The 21,505-nt window shown below is 37.8% G+C and overlaps 1 protein-coding gene across 3 annotated transcripts; it reads left to right on the top strand.

The window, feature by feature from the left end:
• The first annotated feature begins 2,918 nt into the window (after positions 1 to 2,918).
• Positions 2,919 to 19,412, top strand: gnrh2 (gonadotropin-releasing hormone 2). 3 transcript variants are annotated; one of them, XM_039759068.1, is made up of 4 exons: positions 2,919 to 3,170; positions 15,161 to 15,315; positions 17,403 to 17,486; positions 18,738 to 19,412. In XM_039759068.1, exons 1-4 carry the CDS (start codon positions 3,086 to 3,088, stop codon positions 18,774 to 18,776), a joined length of 363 nt encoding a protein of 120 aa, XP_039615002.1. In that variant the 5' UTR covers positions 2,919 to 3,085; the 3' UTR covers positions 18,777 to 19,412. The 3 variants fall into 3 exon arrangements, with proteins under 3 accessions (XP_039615002.1, XP_039615004.1, XP_039615005.1); XM_039759070.1 differs by lacking the exon at positions 2,919 to 3,170 and adding an exon at positions 5,188 to 5,312; XM_039759071.1 differs by lacking the exon at positions 2,919 to 3,170 and adding an exon at positions 6,419 to 6,426.
• The last annotated feature ends 2,093 nt before the right edge of the window (positions 19,413 to 21,505 follow it).

Genomic DNA, 21,505 nt, shown 5'->3' with positions numbered 1-21,505 from the left:
TATTTAAGGTGACTTAAAATGAGGATTAAACTATTTATATCAACAATGGGAGCACAGACATGTAAATAGACTTGATTAGGTTCACTCTGTCAGATGTGGGGTTTGAGCGCATGTCATATTATGAATGAGTTGTCTTCTTGCAGATGCATGTTCAGGTTGACTTTGCATTTGTTTTCTAACAAATTTTGCCAAGATTGTGCTGTAACTACTGCCGTACGTCAATGTTCCAATCTTCATAGGGTTTCATTTCCCTGCTATGGTTCATTTATTTAAATGACCACTTGATGATGATAACATTGGTGTGAATGAAAGTGAATTAGAGGATCTGGTTTAGGACATAATGGGATTCACACTAGGGTTATTGGTCAGTCAGTTCTTAAATTGCCAAGCATAACTTCTCACTAAACTCAATTAATTGTCTCTCTGCCTATGACACAGATGCAGCAGACTGATCTCCTGAGCACTAATGCATAATTATTTTTTGCAACTTACTACTAAGTCTGAGAAGTTTGGGTCTGCATCATTGTGCCAGTAAGCAGTTCTATAGCAAGCCATCAATTGAAATCCTTACCAATCAGAGTACAGAGGTCATATCCTAAGTACAAGCAGCATTGATGAAATAATCCATTCAGCCAGTCCCAACAGTCACTACTGGTTGAAGCCTGGGGGTCAACTGTGCTCATTTATTCAGGGTCAAGTGATTTCCCTCAAGCTAACCCACAGAATTAAAGGCCCTGTTTACCCTCAGCAACATGTCTTACTCACACACTCCTGGGGCTCACCTCTGCCTGCCTAAAAGCCAGCACTTTCTTTTCAATTACTGAGGACAAATATTGAATGAAGGAAGTATGCGGTCTTCATAAACCAATATGGAAAGTTACTGTTTGTAATTAGTAACCACTGAATACTGAGCTTTGGAATGCATTCATCTTCCACATTGGAAGCTGGTTTTAAAAAGTGAGTTTTTGCTCAACATTTTAATGTGCAGTGCATAATATAAATGATAGTTTATTTTAAGTCCATTTTTTGGATCAATGGCTATGAGACTGTGAGAAAAGTCAGTACACTGCACTTTAGTTTTTGCACCTAAAATGGGAATACTAAACCAATCATCTCATTTTTAATTTCTTATTATTTTCAGTGGCAACATTCTAGCTATAGTGAAGCAGTGGGTAGTGGCTCATGTCTTGCAAATCCAGCATCCTGGGTTTGAATCCTGTACCTAGTTGTCTTTATGAAGTCTGCATGTTATCCCCGTGACTGTGTTTATCTGGATACTCACTTTTTGGCCTTATGTAAGCATGTGTATGAATGTGCTCTGCAGTTGACTGGTGCTACATCCAAAACTGTGATCTGCCTTGCACCCAGAGCTGCCAGGATAGGTTTTAGTCCCCAGACACCAAAATAGATTAATCAGGTTTGAGAACATTGTTACTTGTTTGATACCAAAAGTTCAGACATTCTCTGTTGTTCCTATCTGTTCTTGTGCAATTCTCCGTTTGAAATTCCTAGTGATCTACTCTGAATGAAGATAGTAAACAGAATAATGTCTCATCTGCAAGCTTTAAAATTATGAGTGAAGACAGTAATCCCCAGTGGAAACTTCTGTAAATACCCAGGGAATGTGCAAAATCCATATAAGCGGTGACCTTCTTGGGGATAAAACCCAAGCCTTACATCTGCGAAATGCCGTACTGACTAATCCAGCCTGTTGATTTCATGTGTTCTGAAAAGCTATGTTATGTTATTGTCAGAAAATGACTGTAAAATTATATCACATACTGTCTATAAATAATAAAAAATATTTTTCTAATGAAAAAAAAAGGAAAATAAATCCTAGCCAGTCAAATAAAATCAATCGATTACAAATGTTATATAAGGATGTTCTATGTGTGGTGGCAAGTGCATCTATAATCCTGGGTAAATAAAACATATTTATCAAAACTACAGCAAATATTTAATATATCATTCTCTCATAGCAGGATTTATGCACACTTCAATCAATTTTTCTTCTCTTTGAATACCTTGACATATTCAAACCAGAAGCAGTTATTCCCAAGTTAGTCCCAATGCTGATGTTTGCTCACACTTTTTAAAACCTTTCAGATTTCAAATTTCTTTCAGTTTGTTGTTCTGGTTACTCGTTCTGATTCTTATAACTGGAAAGTAGCATTAGAGCATTACATGGTTTTGGAGTAGAATCCTTCCTATCCTCTAACCATCCATCCATCCATTATCCATCTATCCATTTTCCAACCCGTTGAATCCGAACACAGGGCCACGGGGGTCTGCTGGAGCCAATCCCAGCCAACACAGGGTGCAAGGCAGGAAACAAACTCACACATACGCCAGGCCAAATTGGAGTTCCTTGAATATCCTGTTCTACATGTCTTTGGCATGTGAGAAGAAGAAGAGATAGCTGCACGAAAATTCATGGGAGAGTATGAAAACTCCACACAGACAATGAAAGACTTCTGCAGCTGAGAAACGACAAACTAACCATTATATCATCATGACACAATTTCTCAGACGTTCTGATTGTAATTTATTTTTTCTGTCTGGGGAACATAAGTATCCAGTTTAATCATTTCCACAAAACTGAGATGAGTGAAGAATGTCTTCTGGCTCTATACACCTAATGGGCTCAGCAGAAAATGAATAATGCCTAATACTTCACACTTGTGACATGAAGGTGTTTCATTGGCATGGGTAACATATTTGTAAACTACATCAACAGACCCAATCTAAGTAAAGACATGGCACACTAACTATTTTCATTTCATGTCAGCTTTCAGTGGCACTTTTTATTTTTAACAGTTTCATTACGGTTCCTCATTTCTTTACTAGAGAGGACATTACATTTGTCTACCTTTTTCAAACAGCTCCCATAAACAGTGCTCTTATTTGCTGATGGTTTGGCAAAGTCAACAGTGAATCCTACTGAAGAAGTCTACCTACGTATGGCATACGTGAGCATGTGCACATTTGCAGGAAGCGACTAGAATGTGTCCCTAGTGAGTGGAGAGAATTATTTAAGTATGGAAATCATGATTGACTGACCTTACAAGTCATATTCCCAGCAGAGATGACAAATCCTTTCATAGACAGGTCAGAGATAAAAAGCAAGACGCCAGAGGCATCAAACAGAGGCTTCCACAGCATAGACAAAGGTAAGCAAAGGATCTTGGTGCTCATTTATTGATGGGGCTGGGGAATGTAGTGTGGTTAAGGACTTTCCTATGATGTTTCTTATTATTTTCTGTGTCTGTATTAAGATTTATCAGTCAAAAATATACCATATAACATCTCTGCCCAGGTGCTAATGGCATCTTACAGGTGAACTCTTAATAATAATGTCACTTTATGGTTCTTTACTGAGTTTCTTATTGAAGTATTGCTTCATAAAGTACCATTTCATTTTGGGATGGTTTCTTTGCATATGAAGCTGGTTATAAATCTGTGCTTTGAAAAGCTTCCTAATATGTAGACAAAAAAAAAAATTAAATCTTTAATGTATGGTAGGCTACTTATGGATAGTAACATATTAAGAAAATCTGAACTTTGCCTGTGTTATTGTACATGGGAAGGGTCCATTTAAAATCGTCACCCATTGCTAATCACAATTCTGTTACCATCTATTCATGGTTATTTACTGTATAGTACATGTTATGGATCCAAAAAATAAAGGTTCTTTCTGGAACCTTTGTGTGGATGTTTTTTATTTGGGGAAACAAAAATGGTCCCCCTATGGCATTGCTCTGAACATTCCTCTGAACATCCTCTCTGCCACCTTATTTTTTATTATAAAGATGTATTGCCTGGCATTAGTCATCAGACAGCCTGCATTGAATGTAACTGATATGTGGTTAAAGGCTCTACTTCACCCTTGGGAAAGATGTGCTGGTATTACATGAGTTATAAAAATGCAAGTAAATGTATGTGGCAGTCAATTGGTTGAAGAGGAAATCTGAGACTCTTTTGTCTTTGGCTTGTCTGAAACTTGTGCTGCACAGCTACGGTCAAACCAGTGAGATTCCCAGTGTCAATACATTTTGTTTTATATTGAAATTACTTTTTTGCTTCTTAGGACATACATTTCTAGTATAAGAGTAATGTTTTTAGGTACACTTTTGGCCCATTTTAAAACTGTAGTGCACATTGGAGTACGGTTCACAATGAAAAGCACAATATGCCACATAGTATAACAAAGTTGCATTCAATTTTAGACTGCAGTGGCACATATTAAACATTTTTTGACCAGAATGTTGCCTCTTCTAGTTCCTTAAGAAACTATTTAATAAGACAAGATTTTGTGACATTTAATTATACTAATAGACCACATTTCATTTAATATATTTATATTATATTTACTTAAAAAGTTTGCTTTTTCAGAGCTGAAAGGACACTGAGTAAGAAAAAACTACACTTTAACTTCTTGCATTTTTTTGTTTCTAAAATATTATTTAAATGTAATAAGCGCTGTATTACATTAGAATTGTATATGAATGAACATGTAAAGAACCGGTAAGAAATTAATTAATAATATTATATTTATGAACAATGTGTGATCATTGTGCAATATAATTATAATCTTTAAGTTTACCTGTAACTACTTTTCAAGAACTGTGTTATTTTATAACATAATACAGATAATTTATTAGATAGATAGATAGATAGATAGATAGATAGATAGATAGATAGATAGATAGATAGATAGATAGATAGATAGGTGCCAATGAAAAATGTATCTTTTACAGAAGCTCAAGAAATACAGAAATATTTATAAGAAACAACAACCCAATTCTAACACATTAATAATTACAAAAAAGAAACTTTAGGGATTTGTATTGCTAACTTAAATATTTTCAGTAATCATCCATTATTACGAAGTTCAGAACGTGGAGCGTGGGTGTATTTCTCAGCAGCCAGGGACGCGGGACCGGAAGCAGCAAACCGCGTGGTTCATCTAAACCCCACAGCCATTATCACTCAAATCGGCGCTAAACTTAAAATGGTCGTGTTTGAGGTTAAGAAGGACCGGAAAAGAAATATATGCACGCAGTCACAGGTGGATTGCATGTAGGGCCCTGCAAAGATCCGAACACCGTTATCTCTGGAGGTGCGAAACAACGCCAACCCGCCGCGCAGCGCACAAGAATGAAGGTAGGCCAGGATCGCAAGTTGGTTGTGCTATACAGGGAGAGGGCGCCAAGACTTCACGGACCCAAGGCGAGGGAGGATCCGCTCAACATCGAGAATAAGCGACACTTCAACCCATGTAAACGAGGCATCAATGAGGAAATTCCTTACGAGTCAGTAATGGTCACAGCAATGTTTCTTTACCTCCTTTTTCTTCAGCCTTGCCAAATGAAAACCTTTGTATCCGAGTACCACATTGAGGGTTTACAGCAGAGTCCCTCCAACTTCGGGAACGCGTGGGCGTCGTGAAAAAGTGCGACTTACCTTCAAACGTATGTCAATATGTATATAGATGTTCCTAACTTTCTGAAAACTCAAACTATTTTGATTGTAAATGTTGTGTATTTAGCTAACGCCTTAGTCTTTATCATTACGCTGCAATTATTTAAATGCAGTTTTGTAATAGATGGAGCAGAAAGGTTAAGTGACTTGATCTGGGCGATGGTGTGGAAGAAAATTATGAATACAGACACCACCCCACTGGAATGCCTCGATTTACGCAATAAAACACAGGCAGGAGGAAGCGTCAATTGTTATTCTTTATCTAAATCTCTGAAGAGGTAACAAGTGCATTACATGTTAGCCACATGCTACAAAGAAAAAAAGCGCCATCAACGCTACATTTATGCAGTCTATTTATTAGGTCACTACTAAAAAAAAAAAAAAAGAATTCATTACATAATCTGAAAACGTTTAACATGATTGGTTACACTTAGTTGTTAGCGGGACATGGCAGATGTTGATTCCTTAAATGACCACGATTTGATTGATAGTCCTGTTTGCTTAGGATACACATGACATTTTAAGTGTATTATTTTTATTTTAGGAGATGTGTGCGTTTCTCCACATACATAAACCTTGTTTCTCATGGTTTAAAAGAAAAGAACAACAGCCTATATATACAGTACTAGCCAACCCGCGGCGTAGCATACGCCGCATAATCAGGCCGCTTTTTAAATGATTTTTAAGTACAGAGGAAAAAATAAACATTTGAAAAATCCGTAATTTAATAAACCACCAAGAAAAGTAACATTGCAACAATGCACGCTACGAACCAACATACGTCCAACATTCTTGTCCGTGACTGAAAACCGGAGGAGCGCCTTCTCCTTCCAAAGCGAAGGACGGGGTTGAACGGCGCTCGTTCAGTACGCACTGCCCGCTTATGCGCCCGCCCCCAACTCCCTACCTGAGTCGCTTTCGTCTGTGTACAGTCCACACGCACCTGTGAGTCACGTTGACTGTTACACCGCCTCAGTCGGTTTCCACGTTGATTTTTCATTGTTCTTTGCGGTTCCGGCTGCATTTTTAATTTTTTTATGTATATAATCCACCAAGTCACCCGACCATGGGGGGCTTTACAAAGGGCAGGGACGTAATCAGTGCGAGCGTATGACCCGCACGTACTGGGAATTTCTCGTTCGTGGGGAACAATTGGAAGCCACGGTCTCCATCACGAATGGGGTTCAACGGCTTACCCACGCCGAGTAGACACACGTTGATCCATTCAGTGTAGCGCGCGTGCAGTACCGGACATACAAGTGCATCACAGACCTGTTATAATGCTCAATCTCACGTGGCTGAAAGCCACTTGTCCCTCTAAGAATTTGGACGCCGACCGCTGTTGGGTCGTGTAACTATTTAGTAGGCGGGAGTCTCGTTCGTTTTCGGAAATAACCAGCCAAATCGCTCCACCAACTAAGAACTGCCATGCACCACCACCCACAGAATCGAGAAAGAGCTGTCAATCCTGTCGGTGTCCAGGCCGGGTGAGGTTTCCTGTGTTGAGTCAAATGAAGCGAAAGGCTCCACACCTGGTGGTGCCCTTCCGTCAATTCCTTTAAGTTTCAGCTTTGTAACCATACTCCCCCCGAACCCAAAGACTTTGGTTACCCGGTTGGCCGCCCGGCGGTCATGGGAATGAAGCCGCTGGATCGCCTGTTGCGGGACCTGCATTGGTGAAGCAGGTGAGACGGTAATGAAACAGAGGCACAGGGCATATTGGTTTTTAAAGACTGCTTCCTTCATTGGGTTTTAACCAATGCACGGAACGAACCAACACACAATCGTCCGTGCGGCGGTCAGGGTGGAACGGGAGGAGAGGAGACGGACATCCACTCCGCTCCCTCCGTCATGCTAGTCTGCTGGATTCGCGTTTTTTAAAGACTGCTTACTTCATTGTGTTCTAACCTCAGTTGTAAAGGAATGTTTTAAGGATCCCATGGGATACCCCTCACAAACCGTTTTACACGCTGCATATGGCGATTCACCTCCGCGAGAAACATGCCTCTATGAACAGTCAGCGTGGGTCGGAGCTGCATGTTGCCTCTACGACAGACGAATATAAATGACGCCATTTTTCTGTGTCGTCGCGTCTGAGTTGGTGGGCGTGGCTCTGCGAGTTGTCATCGTATCCAATGGTATTGGAGTTGGTGGGCGTGGCTCCTTCCTGCGTGCGCCATAGGTGTCTCACTTGTCGGCGACTTAGTGAATCCACGCCGGAATGGTCATCTTGCTTTAGTGAATTATATATATAGATATTATGATCCAGCTGGGTACCAAAACATGAAACTTAGTACTGTAGAAGAATGGTTATGCCATAAATATAACATATTTCTCTTAAGGGGTTATATCAAATAACAAAAAATACATTTATCATAGTGAATAATAAAATAACAGCATCAGCTTTTAAGCACATGCCAAGTGCATATTGGAGCAGGGTTCAAATTCAACTCTTACAATGGAGTCACATCCTGGAGCTTTAACCATTTATTTTAAATAAAATCGTATTTCTTGTTCACTAACGTTCCTTTATGTTATTACTCACCCTTACCGTGCAGAACTGGATTATGTGAGTTAGAAAATCGATAGATGGATGAATGGAAGGCATTGTGAAATATTGAAAAAGAGTCATTTTTACATTGTATTTTTTCTTAGCATTGAATGTATTAAAAACGATAACGATCATAGTATTGATGTCCTGTTCTGCTGACATAGAGTTTAATTTCTAGCCTGGCTGCCGTCCTTGTAGAGATGCCTGAATTCTTTTGTTTCTTCCAAATGAAGTTGTACACTTTACATGTAATGAAAAGTCTTCAATGATCGACTTAGTCCTGCAGTGGACTGATGTCTTCTCCCAGGTCTAGGGCATGCATGATATTGCCAGAATATCCTCTGGCTCCAAATCTGCCTGCAAAAAAACACAATGGACACAAGTACTGTATTCAAGCCCTGTGTGGAATATCTAACGGAGTCGGTCCATTTAGGGCACACTCATAAAGGGATAATTTAGGCCAAATAACTTTGGGGAAAACACCTTGGAGCCAGCTTCCTCCAAAAATGACATCTGCATCAATCAAGCCCCATCCTGTTTGTTTTCACCTGCTTCGGGGATTACCACCGGTGACATAAAACCTTCCCTTTCCCACTCTGCTCATGTACATTTCTGATCAAAGTTGTAGAAGAATCACATAGCTATTTACAAGCTATTGTTTCCTGATCTGAACAAAAAGTAATAAAAACAAAGTAATTATGTTATCTCTACTAATCACTACTTCTAGTGATTCTAGGAAACATCCACTGGCTTGGTGTCATTTTTGATTCTTTCCTTCTTCTACTTCTACTCATATCAATCCCATTAAAAAAACATTCTTATATATCCTGTGTTCACCCATTCCTCTCTTTCCTAATGCTGACAGATTTGTCCAGCGCTTGTTGTTACATCCCACATCGACTACTGTAACTGTCTACTGGCAGATGTTCCTTCTAATCTGCTATCACCACGCCAATTGCTTCTAAGCTCAGCTGCAAGAGTCTTTACGCAGACCTGTGGCAACAAGCGCACATTACCTATCCTGTTCCTCCTTCACTTTGTCCCTTTGTCTTACAGGATTGAATATAAAACTCTATTATTAACCTATGAAACTTTAAATGGCCTTTCACCAGACAACATCAGTAAACTCCTCTATTATTACTCTCATGTTCACACACTAAAGTCCACAGATTCTGGCAATCTTGTTGTACCCCAAACTAACCAGTGTCCCATGGGTGACAGAGTCTTCCGCTTCAGCTCTACTGCATCCAGGCTTTGGAATGACAAACTCATTCTTTTAAAAACCAAATTACAACTCAGAAAGGCACTTGGCTAACCCTGACATTCGGACCCTTCTTTCAGTTTACACTCTCTGTTCAGGTGCTGAGGATGATTAACATTTGTACCACAAATTATGTCACTTGTTTAGGGTTCTCCTGAGAATTTTGTAAGTTTTGTATTTTTGTTCTGCTATATTATCTTTTATTCTAATTCACAGCCTCGTGTTTCCTGTGTTTTATCTCAACTTTGTGTTTTATGCAGATATAATATATATCCAAAGCTTTGTATGCCCTGCTGTTCATTCTGAATTTCTTTGAAGCATTTTGACCATGGGATAGGTGGTATATAATAAAATGTATTATCATTATTATGACTATTATTATATTATTATTAGGAAGAGTGTTGGCGTCAGGAAAAGCATCCAGCCATAACAATCACGCCAAAAACCTGTAAAACACTGTCCCCACATAGAAGTGGGGCAAGACGAAGATGAAGAAGATTATTATTGTAAATTGTATTTCTGACTGAACAAATTATTGTTTCTGTTATTTTATATTATAAAATGTGGGGAGATGTCAGTAATATATTACAACACAGAAAACTCAGGTAACAAAGTTATCTATAAATTAACGAGTTGAGAACCAACCCTAGGAAAGATATTAGCATGACATTTTACTCAGTAAACTTTTATCTTCTATTTTTCCTGAACATAACATTATCTTCTCAATGAGCCATCTGAATCAACCTCCAAGGCCTAGAGCTTTAAAGGTGTGTCTATGACTGAACCTCAGCATCATCTGCTGTGTTTAACTGCTCTGTGCACCGTTCAAAAGAATTTATTTTTAACAGAAGGTCTAAGATGGGCGGCACGGTGGCACAGTGATAGCGCTGCTGCCTCACAGTTAGGAGACCTGGGTTCGCTTCCCGGGTCCTCCCTGCGTGGAGTTTGCAAGTTCTCCCCGTGTCTGCATGGGTTTCCTCCGGGCACTCCGGTTTCCTCCCACAGTCCAAAGACATGCAGGTTAGGTGGATTGGCGATTCTAAATTGGCCCTAGTGTGTGTTTGTGTGTGTCCTGCGGTGGGTTGGCACCCTGCCCAGGATTAGTTCCTGCCCTGTGTTGGCTGGGATTTGCTCCTGCAGACCCCCGTGACCCTGTGTTTGGATTCAGCAGGTTGGAAAATGGATGGATGGATGTCCAAGATACATCTTTGAGTGGATTTGACAGATAACATGCATGATATTTCATGATGTAAATGCTCAGTGCACAATGGGATTACAATAACTACAATGACACCATCTTCCTGAATTCAACAATGTCCTGTATAAAAATGTTATGTTATCAAACTTAATTGCATCTCTCTCCAGTACCAAAGTGATACTCTATTATTGATTTGACTGCCCTAAACTGTCATTAATCACAGTTGCTTGATGTGCACATTCTGTTTTTGCTATATTTGAATATACTGTATTATGTATTTTTGGGTGTCAATTATTTTTAAATTACAGTGATATCAGCTTGCTGCCATTTTGTGAGTGTCTTCATGTCATCACATTACCATTATGTGGTGCGAATTTTTGGGTGCTACCACCTTATTTATGGTAATGACAGTGATTGCTGGTCAAATGAATGGGGCACAGGACATCATCCTTTTGCTGATAATTGAGATGGGGGTATGATCACCCCAAAGTCCTAGTGTTGAGATCTTTTTGTTTTTTGCAAGCACATTTTTTTCTTATTAGGGTTAGTGCAAGCTAAAATGGAACTTCTGTGGAGATTTTAGTGTTAGGGCTGCTTGCTCTTCTTTGATTCTGGTTCTTGCTTTTGTGATTTAAATGCTCTAAGAGTTGGTATTTACAGTATGTCTTTTCTCTGATATTTTTGACCTTTTGTCTGTTTCTGACCACATCTCTACCTAATCCCTTTTGGTTAACTCAGTAATTCTATCTCTGTCTTCTGGCAAGTTTGTACCCCAGCATTTTTAACTTGATGGAAGTGAAGCTGACCATCACTTTCTATTCCTATATAAATTCACAGCAATATCACAGCATCTCAATAAAGTGGATTGTTGTCAGGATTATAGTACTAAACCTAGTAATCCTACTGCATTGCCTGACCCAATTTCTCTTAATTTTTTTCAATCACCCCCCAATCCCTTAGCATTGACTAATTTGTCGTTTATTTTGTGTTTTTAATTTTTCGCAGATTCATAGCCCTCATTGTGTTTATTGTGGTAAACGGCCACAGTCACCTGAGAAATGTTTTAAACTCCTACTTGCCTTATCAAGTTGCTGTGGCATCACCTATGTTAGCTAGTGTGCTCCTAGGTCCCCTTTGCACCATTTTTATTTGTTCAGGCATCTACAGTAGCTTGGTTCAGGTTTCCTGAGACTTTAAGTCATCATTTTGTGCAGAGTTCTCTCTTAGAGGTTTATTATTTTGAATTTTACCATTGGCTTTTCCTTTTGGATTTCTTTTATTCATTTTTTCTTAAGCTCAGATTCTCAGTGCTCCTTTTGTGACCTATGTAGAAGTGTGTCGTATTTTTCTATGGCATTGTTAATGTCTTCCTTTTTGTTTATTTTCTTGGCTTCCAATTAATTTTCAAATCAATATTTATTTGTTAGTTTATCATTTCTATGATTTTTCAGTTTAGATTTCCTTTTTAACTAAATGAATGTTATTTTTCTAGCCTAAATTCTTTATGAAATTTGATTATTATTTTCTGATTTAATTATTGGAGGTTTATTGGTTCAGTGTAGTAATTAATTAACTTTTTAAAAGTTTGGTAGCTGTTTCTTGAGTGTTGGAAGGATTTGATCGGTTTTGCCCTTCGCTTTTGGATGTAATCATAACATCTAAGCATTCAAAGTCTTACATTTTAGGTAAGTTATGTCTACATTTTTAAAGATTTGCTTAAAGAGATCCCCCATCCCACAAACTTAATTTATTTTAAAAGACTAAAGCTAATATTGACTGGTGTAACTAACTACAAAAATAATTCCTTACCAACTTTGCACACTAAACAAATGATTGAAAACATTTATTTGTATTTAATATTCAATGCACAGTAGTTTAAATATTGATTTTTGGCTACTATATTTTTCCCACTGAGTTAGAAGTGTGTGCTTTCACATCACACGCTAGACAATTGAATGAACAATCCATAAGTATTTGTAAAGTTTCAACATTTTATTTGTAATAACTAAGACTGAGTTTGTCTCATGGTTTAGCTTTATGTCATTCAAGATATTTATCTCTGCAAGTCCTCCCATAAGGTTCTGTGCTGTCCACATTTTGTTTTGCCACCTGATGATTCTCATTGCATTGTCACTTTGGAGTGTTTTTGGTTTGGCAAGACAGGATGTGGCCCATCAAATGCCATCAGTGTTCCCTGAAAATCTATTTTAACTTCTTTGCACCGGCTCTGTGAAAAATTTCCTCATATGTAGTGTTTTTTTTTTTTATTATTTGTAACTAGGCGGCTCTTCCTCCTGCTCCCTTCGCTCACCAACCCCCATGCAGGCACTACATGCTAGCCACTTCGCGGCTCTGCCGCTCACGTATGGGGAAGCAGATGAACAATTTGAACAGATTGCTTTTTTCATGGGAATTGTTACATATGCATAATAGACCAAACTATTTTACATTACAGTGAGTAATTAACCATAGTAAAAAATAGTAAAACATAATAAATTGAAAGAAAATTATGTTTCATGTTGCGTTAGAGGTTTTCGTTGCGTTATACATTTTCGTTCTGTTTGGCTTTGAAATTAACACTCAAATACTTTTTAAACTTACACTTTTACTGTAAAACTTAAGTAAAAACAATCTTTGGAATTAACGTTTCTTCAATATCGCTTTGAATTTTGATTCTGCGTTTGGAGTTACATCATGACAATGCAATGCATAACTCCTCATGAATGAATATCGTTTCTTTCTCTCTAATAAATAAACCAACTTTTTTGAATGTTTGTCCCTGTGATTTGTTAATTGTCATAGCAAAAGCTATTCACAAGGAAACTGTAAACGTTTTAATATGAATGTCATATCAAGATCTCCTTTGGTGTCTAATGTTATCCGCGGAAGATGTACTACATTACCTTTCTTGTCGCCTGTTAAAATTTTACATGTCAGAATTTTTCAACCAATTTTGAATACAGCTAGTCTTGTCCTATTGCATAGCCCATCACTCATACATAAATTGCGCAATAACATTACGATACATCCTTCTTTCAACAGTAAATCGTCCGGACAGTTGTAGATATTCTATGGCATATTGTAAGTTTATATTTTCATCTTCCGGACAATCACCACCAACTGTTTCAGCATAGTCTATTGATATGCATTTAACCAATTTGCCATGTAACCGATCGACAATTTTTGCGTTAATTCATTGTTACTCAGTGCTAGGATTGCCCTGTGTACTCATTTCTTCTGTTGATAAATTCTTCAATAAGATCTTTTATTGGGAACGTAAAGTGAGGAAAACACAAAAATTCATAAGAGCTGAGAGCGCAGGATCTGTGTCTGACAATTGCATTCACACAAATGAGAGGTGAGAGGACTATGGGCATGGGCCATTAACCTAAAATGGTTGAGAGGAGAGTGGGACTTGAAAAAATCTCTTGCCAATGGTCAAGTCTCCTGGGCCTTGAAAAAATCTCTTGGCAATAGTCTTGTCTTGTCTCAAGATTTTCTTTTATAATAGAGAGATAAGCATAATTAAAAATACATATGGGTTTAAATAGTTTGTTTTGATTACCTAGAACAAAAGGACATAAAAAGGTAAATAATGGCAGGGTGCTAAACCAACATCTTAAAATTTTGTATCTGGTTCTGATAGTCATATACCTCTGCATAATTAGCAGCAGCAGTCTTTCATATCACTGCCCAGTTCCATACAATTGGGATGGGAGATGTCTACTCTTTAATACTGTTCTCAATGAGTGTTAAAACAAGATGGCTGGTCATAAAGAGAAAATATACTGTAGATCGAACAAAAAATGTAAAATATTGTTAGTAAAGCTATCCATAAACATGCCATAAGTGTTAATTAGCAGTTTGTGTTTCCTTGTACTTTAATCTTCTATCACAGCTTTGCTGTCTTTTGTCTTGATTGTCCACCCTGAAAGTCAGTACATGTAATTCAATGTTCTTCTTATCAGCTTAATGAAGTAGATGTGTGAACTTTCTTATGTTAGTATGCAATATAAATAAGTAAGGATTCCGTCATTTACCATAATGACCAAGTATAAAGTTTTTGTGAACCTGGCCTATCTTGTATCACTTATTTACCTTATTTTAAAAGCCTATGGTTCATAAACAGGAAGGACTTCTCTAAACATGGAATAAGCAAAACAAGTAGGACAGATATTAGTGTAAACATGGATGTAGTCAGAAAAAGAACAAAAATGATACTCTAATTCAGCAAAACATATAGAAAAATGTACCTTATAAAACTGAAGCTAAAATCAAGATAAATCTGAGAATAGGAGCCAAATCATAAAGAAAATAGACTTAATCTGTGAGGCATTTACACAATACTACAATATGCTTGAGATGATAAGTATCTAGTTCATAAAACTAGACTCTAATCACAAATTCCTATCACTAATTACTTTCACTAATTGCAAAAGAGGGAATGACTAAGGCTGTTAACAAAAAAAGTATGTTCTTTCTGATCCTTGTGTCACACGTATAACATTCAGCTATTATCGCTGGTTTAGACAGATTGCCTGTCATTTTTTCGGTTAAAGATTTTTTGAGATAATTTGTAGAATAATAGCACGGAGAAGCAATATTTTACATAGTAATAGCATAAATGCACAGTAATCTCTTTTTCTTTTTCTGGTCATATTCTCCACAGGTCTGCAAATATCTACAATGGCAAATAATAGACGATTTATCCTTTTCTTGGCATTAATGATGATGATTAGTGTGCATCTCTCTTTGGGCCAGCATTGGTCACATGGTTGGTATCCAGGAGGAAAACGGGAGTTGGACAGTCTTCAGTCACCAGAGGTGAGACTCTGTTACAGCTGTAAACTTAGCTGTGTATTAAGAAGCATTACTGTGTAGCGGTCAAGTGCCACTAAGATTCACATTGTCAATATGACAGTGGTTTATTTATTTTTGTAGAGGAGATCCCAGGGACACCCCCAGCCTTGGCCCAACCCACACACACTCAAAACAGAGACAAAATGAAGCACACTGGGAACTAATGACAATTAAGAATATAATGAAATCAAATAATATACATGAAAACAATAATACCACCCCTGTACCCCTACGGCGATATTACATTAAACATATAAACACAAACAACTCCACATAGTTGTCCATGGAAACAACACCAGATGAAATGAAAGATGATGATAGTCCAGAGATCTGCATGCTAAAAGGGAATGTCCTACCGGTAGACACTTTAAGGGTGAAGACGGATGGATGGTTCAGGAGTGCTCCTTTTCTTCCGGGGAAGCCAAGGAGTCCACAATCGGTCCTCAGCACACAGGCAGACAGAAGTCGATCCAGACCCCAACAACGAATTCAATCCATGACACAAAACTAACTACGGCTTAATCAACAGAAGGCAGTCTGACAGGTAAATGGAACACAAAGTACAACAACACAAAACACCCCTTTTTTTCTTTCAGACACCTGCCCTCCTTTTAAACCCCTCTGACCACCTTTGACCCCCAACAGCCCCTGCAGGGCCTCCTGGGACATGCAGTTTTAACTACTAGTGGCACTGCAACAACTGGGCCTACTGTGGCTCCCCACAATTAGGCACTTTGGTATTCTTCAGTTGTAATTCTTCCCTCACTCTTCCACTAATATTTTCCCTAATTCAGCCATCATATAAATGCTAATCCCTTTTTCATATCAAAAAATTTGGAGGCATCTCATGTGTCACTCTTATCAGCTCTTTTCAATTTTAGCTAAAAACATTTAAAAAGGGGACGGCACAGTGGTGCAATGGTATCACTGCCAACTCTCAGTAAGGAGACCAGGGTTCATGTCCCGGGTTCTCCTTGCATGAAGTTTGCATGATGTTCTCCCCATGTTAGTTTCCTCACGGCAATCTGGGTTTCCTTCCACAGTCCAAAGATATTCAGATTAGGTGAACTGCCCATACTAAATTGTCCCTAGTGTGTGGTTGGGATGTGTGTATGTGTTCACAATGCAATGGAGTGGCACCTTGTCCAGGGTTTGTTTTTGCCTTGTGTCCTATTCTATCTGTGATAGGCTCCAGTGCCCCATGTGACCCAGTTCAGGACTAAGTAGGTTTGAAAATGACAGACTGACTTGTTGACATTAAACAAGTTCTGCTGAAAATGACTCTTATTCCCCCTAAAGATTAACTTCTGACTCTCAAAACCCACATTACCCTTATTAGTCACACTAAATTAGTGGCCTGAAACTGTTTGTTGGTCAGCCTTTGCAACTCACAATGTGTTTCCTCATTAGTAATACCACATCAAGACCTCCAGCCACTTTATGAGTCGCTGTCACTTCAAAAATGTTAGATTTTTTTTACTAATCTCATCTCCTCAATCTACATCATTAGATGGTATGACCCATTTTGTTATTTTTCCTGGTGTCTTTTTAATTACTGGTAGCTCAGTAAAATATATGCTTTGGTTTTACATGCAAAAAGAGTTCAATTTCAATAGAATTTAGTATAAAACTAAAGGTTCAGAATCTACAATCAGTCCTAATAGAGCCCTAGTTTCATATCAAATATCATAAGTATGGATACTGCCAGCAAGCACTCAGCGTACTCGAGGATGTTGGTGAAAATTAAATGGAAGTACATTTAAGCCAGAAGTTGGGAAAAATCTTTTTACACATAGAGTGGTGATAATGTGAAACAATCTGCTAGGTCATGTAGTTGATTTGGAAATCTTAATAACTTTTCATAAGTCTTGCATGAGATTTTGGGACATATCACCGTTTAGCTAATGAAACAAAGACTGGTGGACTGAATAGTCTCCTCTTATTTTCCAACTTCTTATGTTCTAATTAGTGTGCCATTGCTACAAACATATTTCTAAGAGATTATGTGATATTTGTGTAGATTCAAGCTTTTTGCAATTTTAATTTTTTAGGTTTCTGAAGAAATTAAGTTATGCAGTGGAGACGAATGCAGTTATGTGGGACAACCCAGGAAAACAATTTTGAGGGACATTTTGGTAAGGACAAACAAGAGGACCTTAAGCATAAACTTAAATGGATCATCATATTCTTGCAGATGTTTTTAATTATTTTGTTATAGTGTAGGCCTCACCCCTCACAAGTAACTGATTATTACATTAGGGTATAATATTATTATATTATTATAATATTTAATAAAAAAAAAAATATTATTATTATTAGTGGGCCTATCAATGGTAATTGCAACCTGCATCACATGAGTCCAAAATAAAAAAAATAAAGAGCACATAATGCACCCACACACAACAAAAGAAACCTATTGTGCCTAAGAGAAGCATTTTTTACCAGTGTCTGCCAAATGGGTTGGCTCACATGCATTTTACCCTCTTGGTAATACAAGAGCAATGTCCCACTTTTCTGTCTCCTTTCAATTCACCTCTTGACCTGTGACACATCGCTCAACTTAACTCTGTGTTCTGGATTCAATGTGCAATGAGTGGGAATCTACCCTTATACCTTGTCCTACCAGAAGTTCTGGACCAAGTCCTGGAATAACGTTCGGAGTCAATGCTGCCTAAATCACCTCCTGGGCTGCTAACTCATACTGCTGCCTAGTGGTCTCTTTGGGAACTACACTCACTATCACTGAGTGGTCACTAAAAGGGCTGCAGATCACATCCAGCTTAATTGAAATATTTTTTGTAACTTCTGCAGAGATGGAGAAACTTGAATAACCTCCTGGAGGTCCCCTAGCGTCATCTTTGTTTCATTCTGGTGCTCTCAGAAGAGCTGTGTTTAAGTCAGCATGCACAAATATAGAGTATACTGTCTCATTGGTGGCCTTAGACCTTCCTGAATTGATGTGGTTTCTCTGTCATTTGACACCTATTGGCATACCTGTCTTGTGCCATACAGGTACTATTTATCACTTTTGGCAACACCCTGTTGGCCATGCAACTCCTAACAGCATCTGTACACATGATATATACAGTATAGTGCATGCAGGGAGAAGATACACCAAAGGAACAGTGTTGTTGCAATTAGCTACTCTTTTAGTTTAAACCTTCCATTAATGACAGTATTACAAGTAAAGTGCTCTTCTTTTAAATGTGCCCTTTCTCTCTCCTTCTCTTTTCATTATCATCTGCCTCTGCGGCCCCCACCTTCAAATAATCTTAAGTTTGTTTGTTTAAAAACACATTTCCAATAATTGTACTGTACTGCATTTTAGCTCCAGATGATATTTAGAATAAATTGAGTAACCTGAGTTTGCTTCTGTCTCCGAGCAGGTTGACATGTTAGTGAGACAGCTTCAGAGGAAAAAGTAACAGCACTGACATGAATGCTGAAGCTGCCTATGTTCAAGTAACTCCATGCAATCCAGAACCCATTCATCAAGAAGGTCCTTCTCAACTGTGCAACCTGCTGACTAAAGCCTCCTTAAACCAGCCTGTCAATATTATGCAGATAGTTCCACAATTGGCCATCTGTGGAGCATAACTATGGGATGAAAACTGAACAAGATGAATGTTGTGACTTTTATGTTTGTATTCAGGACTCTCTCTAGTCACCCATGTAATCCATTGAAGATAAAATATTTCTTTTTTTTTATTATATCCTGTTTTATACCCAGGGCACTACATTAAAATTCTTATAATACTGATTATTCAAAAATCTGAAAATCTTCTTTAGTTAATATACAACAGGGTAAGTCTGTGGCCTAAAGATGTAGACAAAAATCTACCTGGTTATATAGCTATACTGATTTGTAAGAGAAAATGGCACGAGATATTTTAGACAATATATTTCAAAAATGTGTCACAAATTAGGGTCTTATGGAATTTTAAAAATACATGTTTATACACATTATCCCTATTCACTTTGTACCTTTACTGATAACGGTTATGGAAAGATGCTGTACCTAAAGATTTATCTAGCTCAAAAATAAAGATGCCTTCTGACAATAATGTCCTCCCATTACCTTCCTAGTACCTACCTTAAAGAAATGGACAATGTCAAGCAGTTCCTACTTTGCTGCCCATGGGCTGGTATGTTTCCTCTCTGTATCAGCGAATTTCTTAATTATCTGTTCATGTTTAAATCTAGGACAAGAGGCTTATCTGTCAGACTACAGGAATTGTAGACTCTCTTCTACAAACCTTTACTTTAATCTTACATGATGTACATCACATTTTCACCTGCAAAACCCTATTGGAAATCATTTCAGCTATCTTCTGGTCTAAACAGTGAAACTTTATTGCCACATAGAAGAAAAAAAGGTGGTAACTGATGAAAACCAAGTATGATCCTTTTGTTTTTGAAGTATTGAGAGGGCACTCCTTCTGCACCTCCGCATTTTATGCTTTTGATCATAATCACCACCTTTATGGTGATAATGAGCTGAAAAGAACATCCATTCTCCCCAATTTGGTTAGGGTAGATGTAGGTTGGTACACATTTTGCATTTACTTAAATATTTACCTACAGGTTTGGCCTGTGTCATAAGTAAAGTGTCGCTATGTGATGCATCGGCACGGCGGAATGCACAAATCCAAATCCAGCACTTCACCCATTTAATTTATGTAGATGCTTAGAACATGTCACCTTGTTGCTCAAACACATCTATTTTGTGGGAAACCAGTACTCGAGAAACAACCCCCCCAACCAACAAGAGCAGAAGTTATAATCAATCAATAAAACTTTTGTAGTAGTGAACACTTTCTAGAACAGTTGTCCCAAAGTCTCAACAAATCTAATGATTTCCATTAGCTACACACTGATAATAATGCATATTCTGGGATTAACTTTCATTTAACCCGAAAATGAAGCCATCATTCATTCTAATGCATGAACAATGGACATCATGCTGCACAACTGTACAGTAGATGACGCTTCTTCCACAATGAATATTAAATACCAGATAAAAGCTTATCTCTTCAGCATAAAACACGGGTATCAGACTTCACTCATGAATAGCTATATAATGTTTAATGTCCTCACATACTTTAAAATTTCACCTCCATATATCTATACTAAACATGCATATTTATACTTTAAATAATAAAATGTCAAGATGTGATTTACATTTGAAAAACAGCATGGAAAAGGAGTATTGTGTCTTTGGCCATAACCCCACATGGCAGCGTTCTGATTGATGAGTGATCTGATTGCATGAGTGATAGGAGCTCTGCAGCTGCACTAATTGTTGCTGAAATAAAGTTTTAAAGGTACTATTGGTTTATGAAGAGAAAATGTTTTTATCTCCTTGGAATGCATGGTACTACTTGTAAGCACACTTGCTGAAATGACAAAACAATTCTTTGTGTTACATGTGTTATGGTTTTCAATCGATTTTAATTAGAATGTGCACACGGCCTGTCTCATGAAGCAGACGAAAGTTAAGCTTAATTAAGCAAAGCTGGAAAGGAAAAATGTAACAACCTCTGCATATTATTTTAAAAGTAGCTTACAAGCCAAAAAAGTGTGGACACCCCTGCTGTAGAAGGTGCTTATAATGCTGCTCTTCTAATTCATGGCTAACTCTTAACCTCCAACTCAATTAAGTTATTTTATATAACATAATAAGCTTTTTAATATGATAAAATAAGACATACTGTATTGTAAGAATAATTACTCTGTAAAAATTAAAAAATACAATATTGACCCAGTCCATAATATAAATCTGTTTCTGAGAGTAAAAGAATAAATTATATCTGAGTTTATTAACATTAATCAAGAAATTATGATTTACTATTTTCAGATTATAACCTTAAATTTTGAGATGCCATTTTCTGTTATTATTTAGAAGAAGTGGTCTTCTGCCATACCTTTCCCATTGGACTGTCCATCGGTCCATTCCTGTTATGATCTTGCATTATCGCCTGCAGGGTTTTATGGAGCAAAATCCGATCCAGGCATCATGAAGCATGAAGCAGGAACCAACCTTGATAGGATGCCAGTTCATTGCAGGGCACACATCCTCATTCACAGGTAGATGGTCAGTGTGGTCTATCTCACATGCACCTGTTTTTGGATGCGAGGGGAAATAGGACTGGCC

Source organism: Polypterus senegalus, chromosome 7 (genome assembly GCF_016835505.1).
Source record: "Polypterus senegalus isolate Bchr_013 chromosome 7, ASM1683550v1, whole genome shotgun sequence".
Classification (NCBI taxonomy): Eukaryota; Metazoa; Chordata; class Cladistia; order Polypteriformes; family Polypteridae; genus Polypterus; species Polypterus senegalus.
Note: the sequence above shows the minus strand (reverse complement) of the source record. Positions and strands in the feature narration are given on the sequence as shown.

What these genes read in the sequence shown, in the direction of transcription:
- gnrh2 (XM_039759068.1), top strand. Translation starts at nt 3,086, where the DNA reads ATGACAAATCCTTTCATAGACAGGTCAGAGATAAAAAGCAAGACGCCA. An exon ending in CTTCCACAGCATAGACAAAG is followed by an intron (nt 3,171 to 15,160) that starts GTAAGCAAAGGA and finishes TATTCTCCACAG; the next exon opens with GTCTGCAAATATCTACAATG. An exon ending in CAATTTTGAGGGACATTTTG is followed by an intron (nt 17,487 to 18,737) that starts GTAAGGACAAAC and finishes GTCTCCGAGCAG; the next exon opens with GTTGACATGTTAGTGAGACA.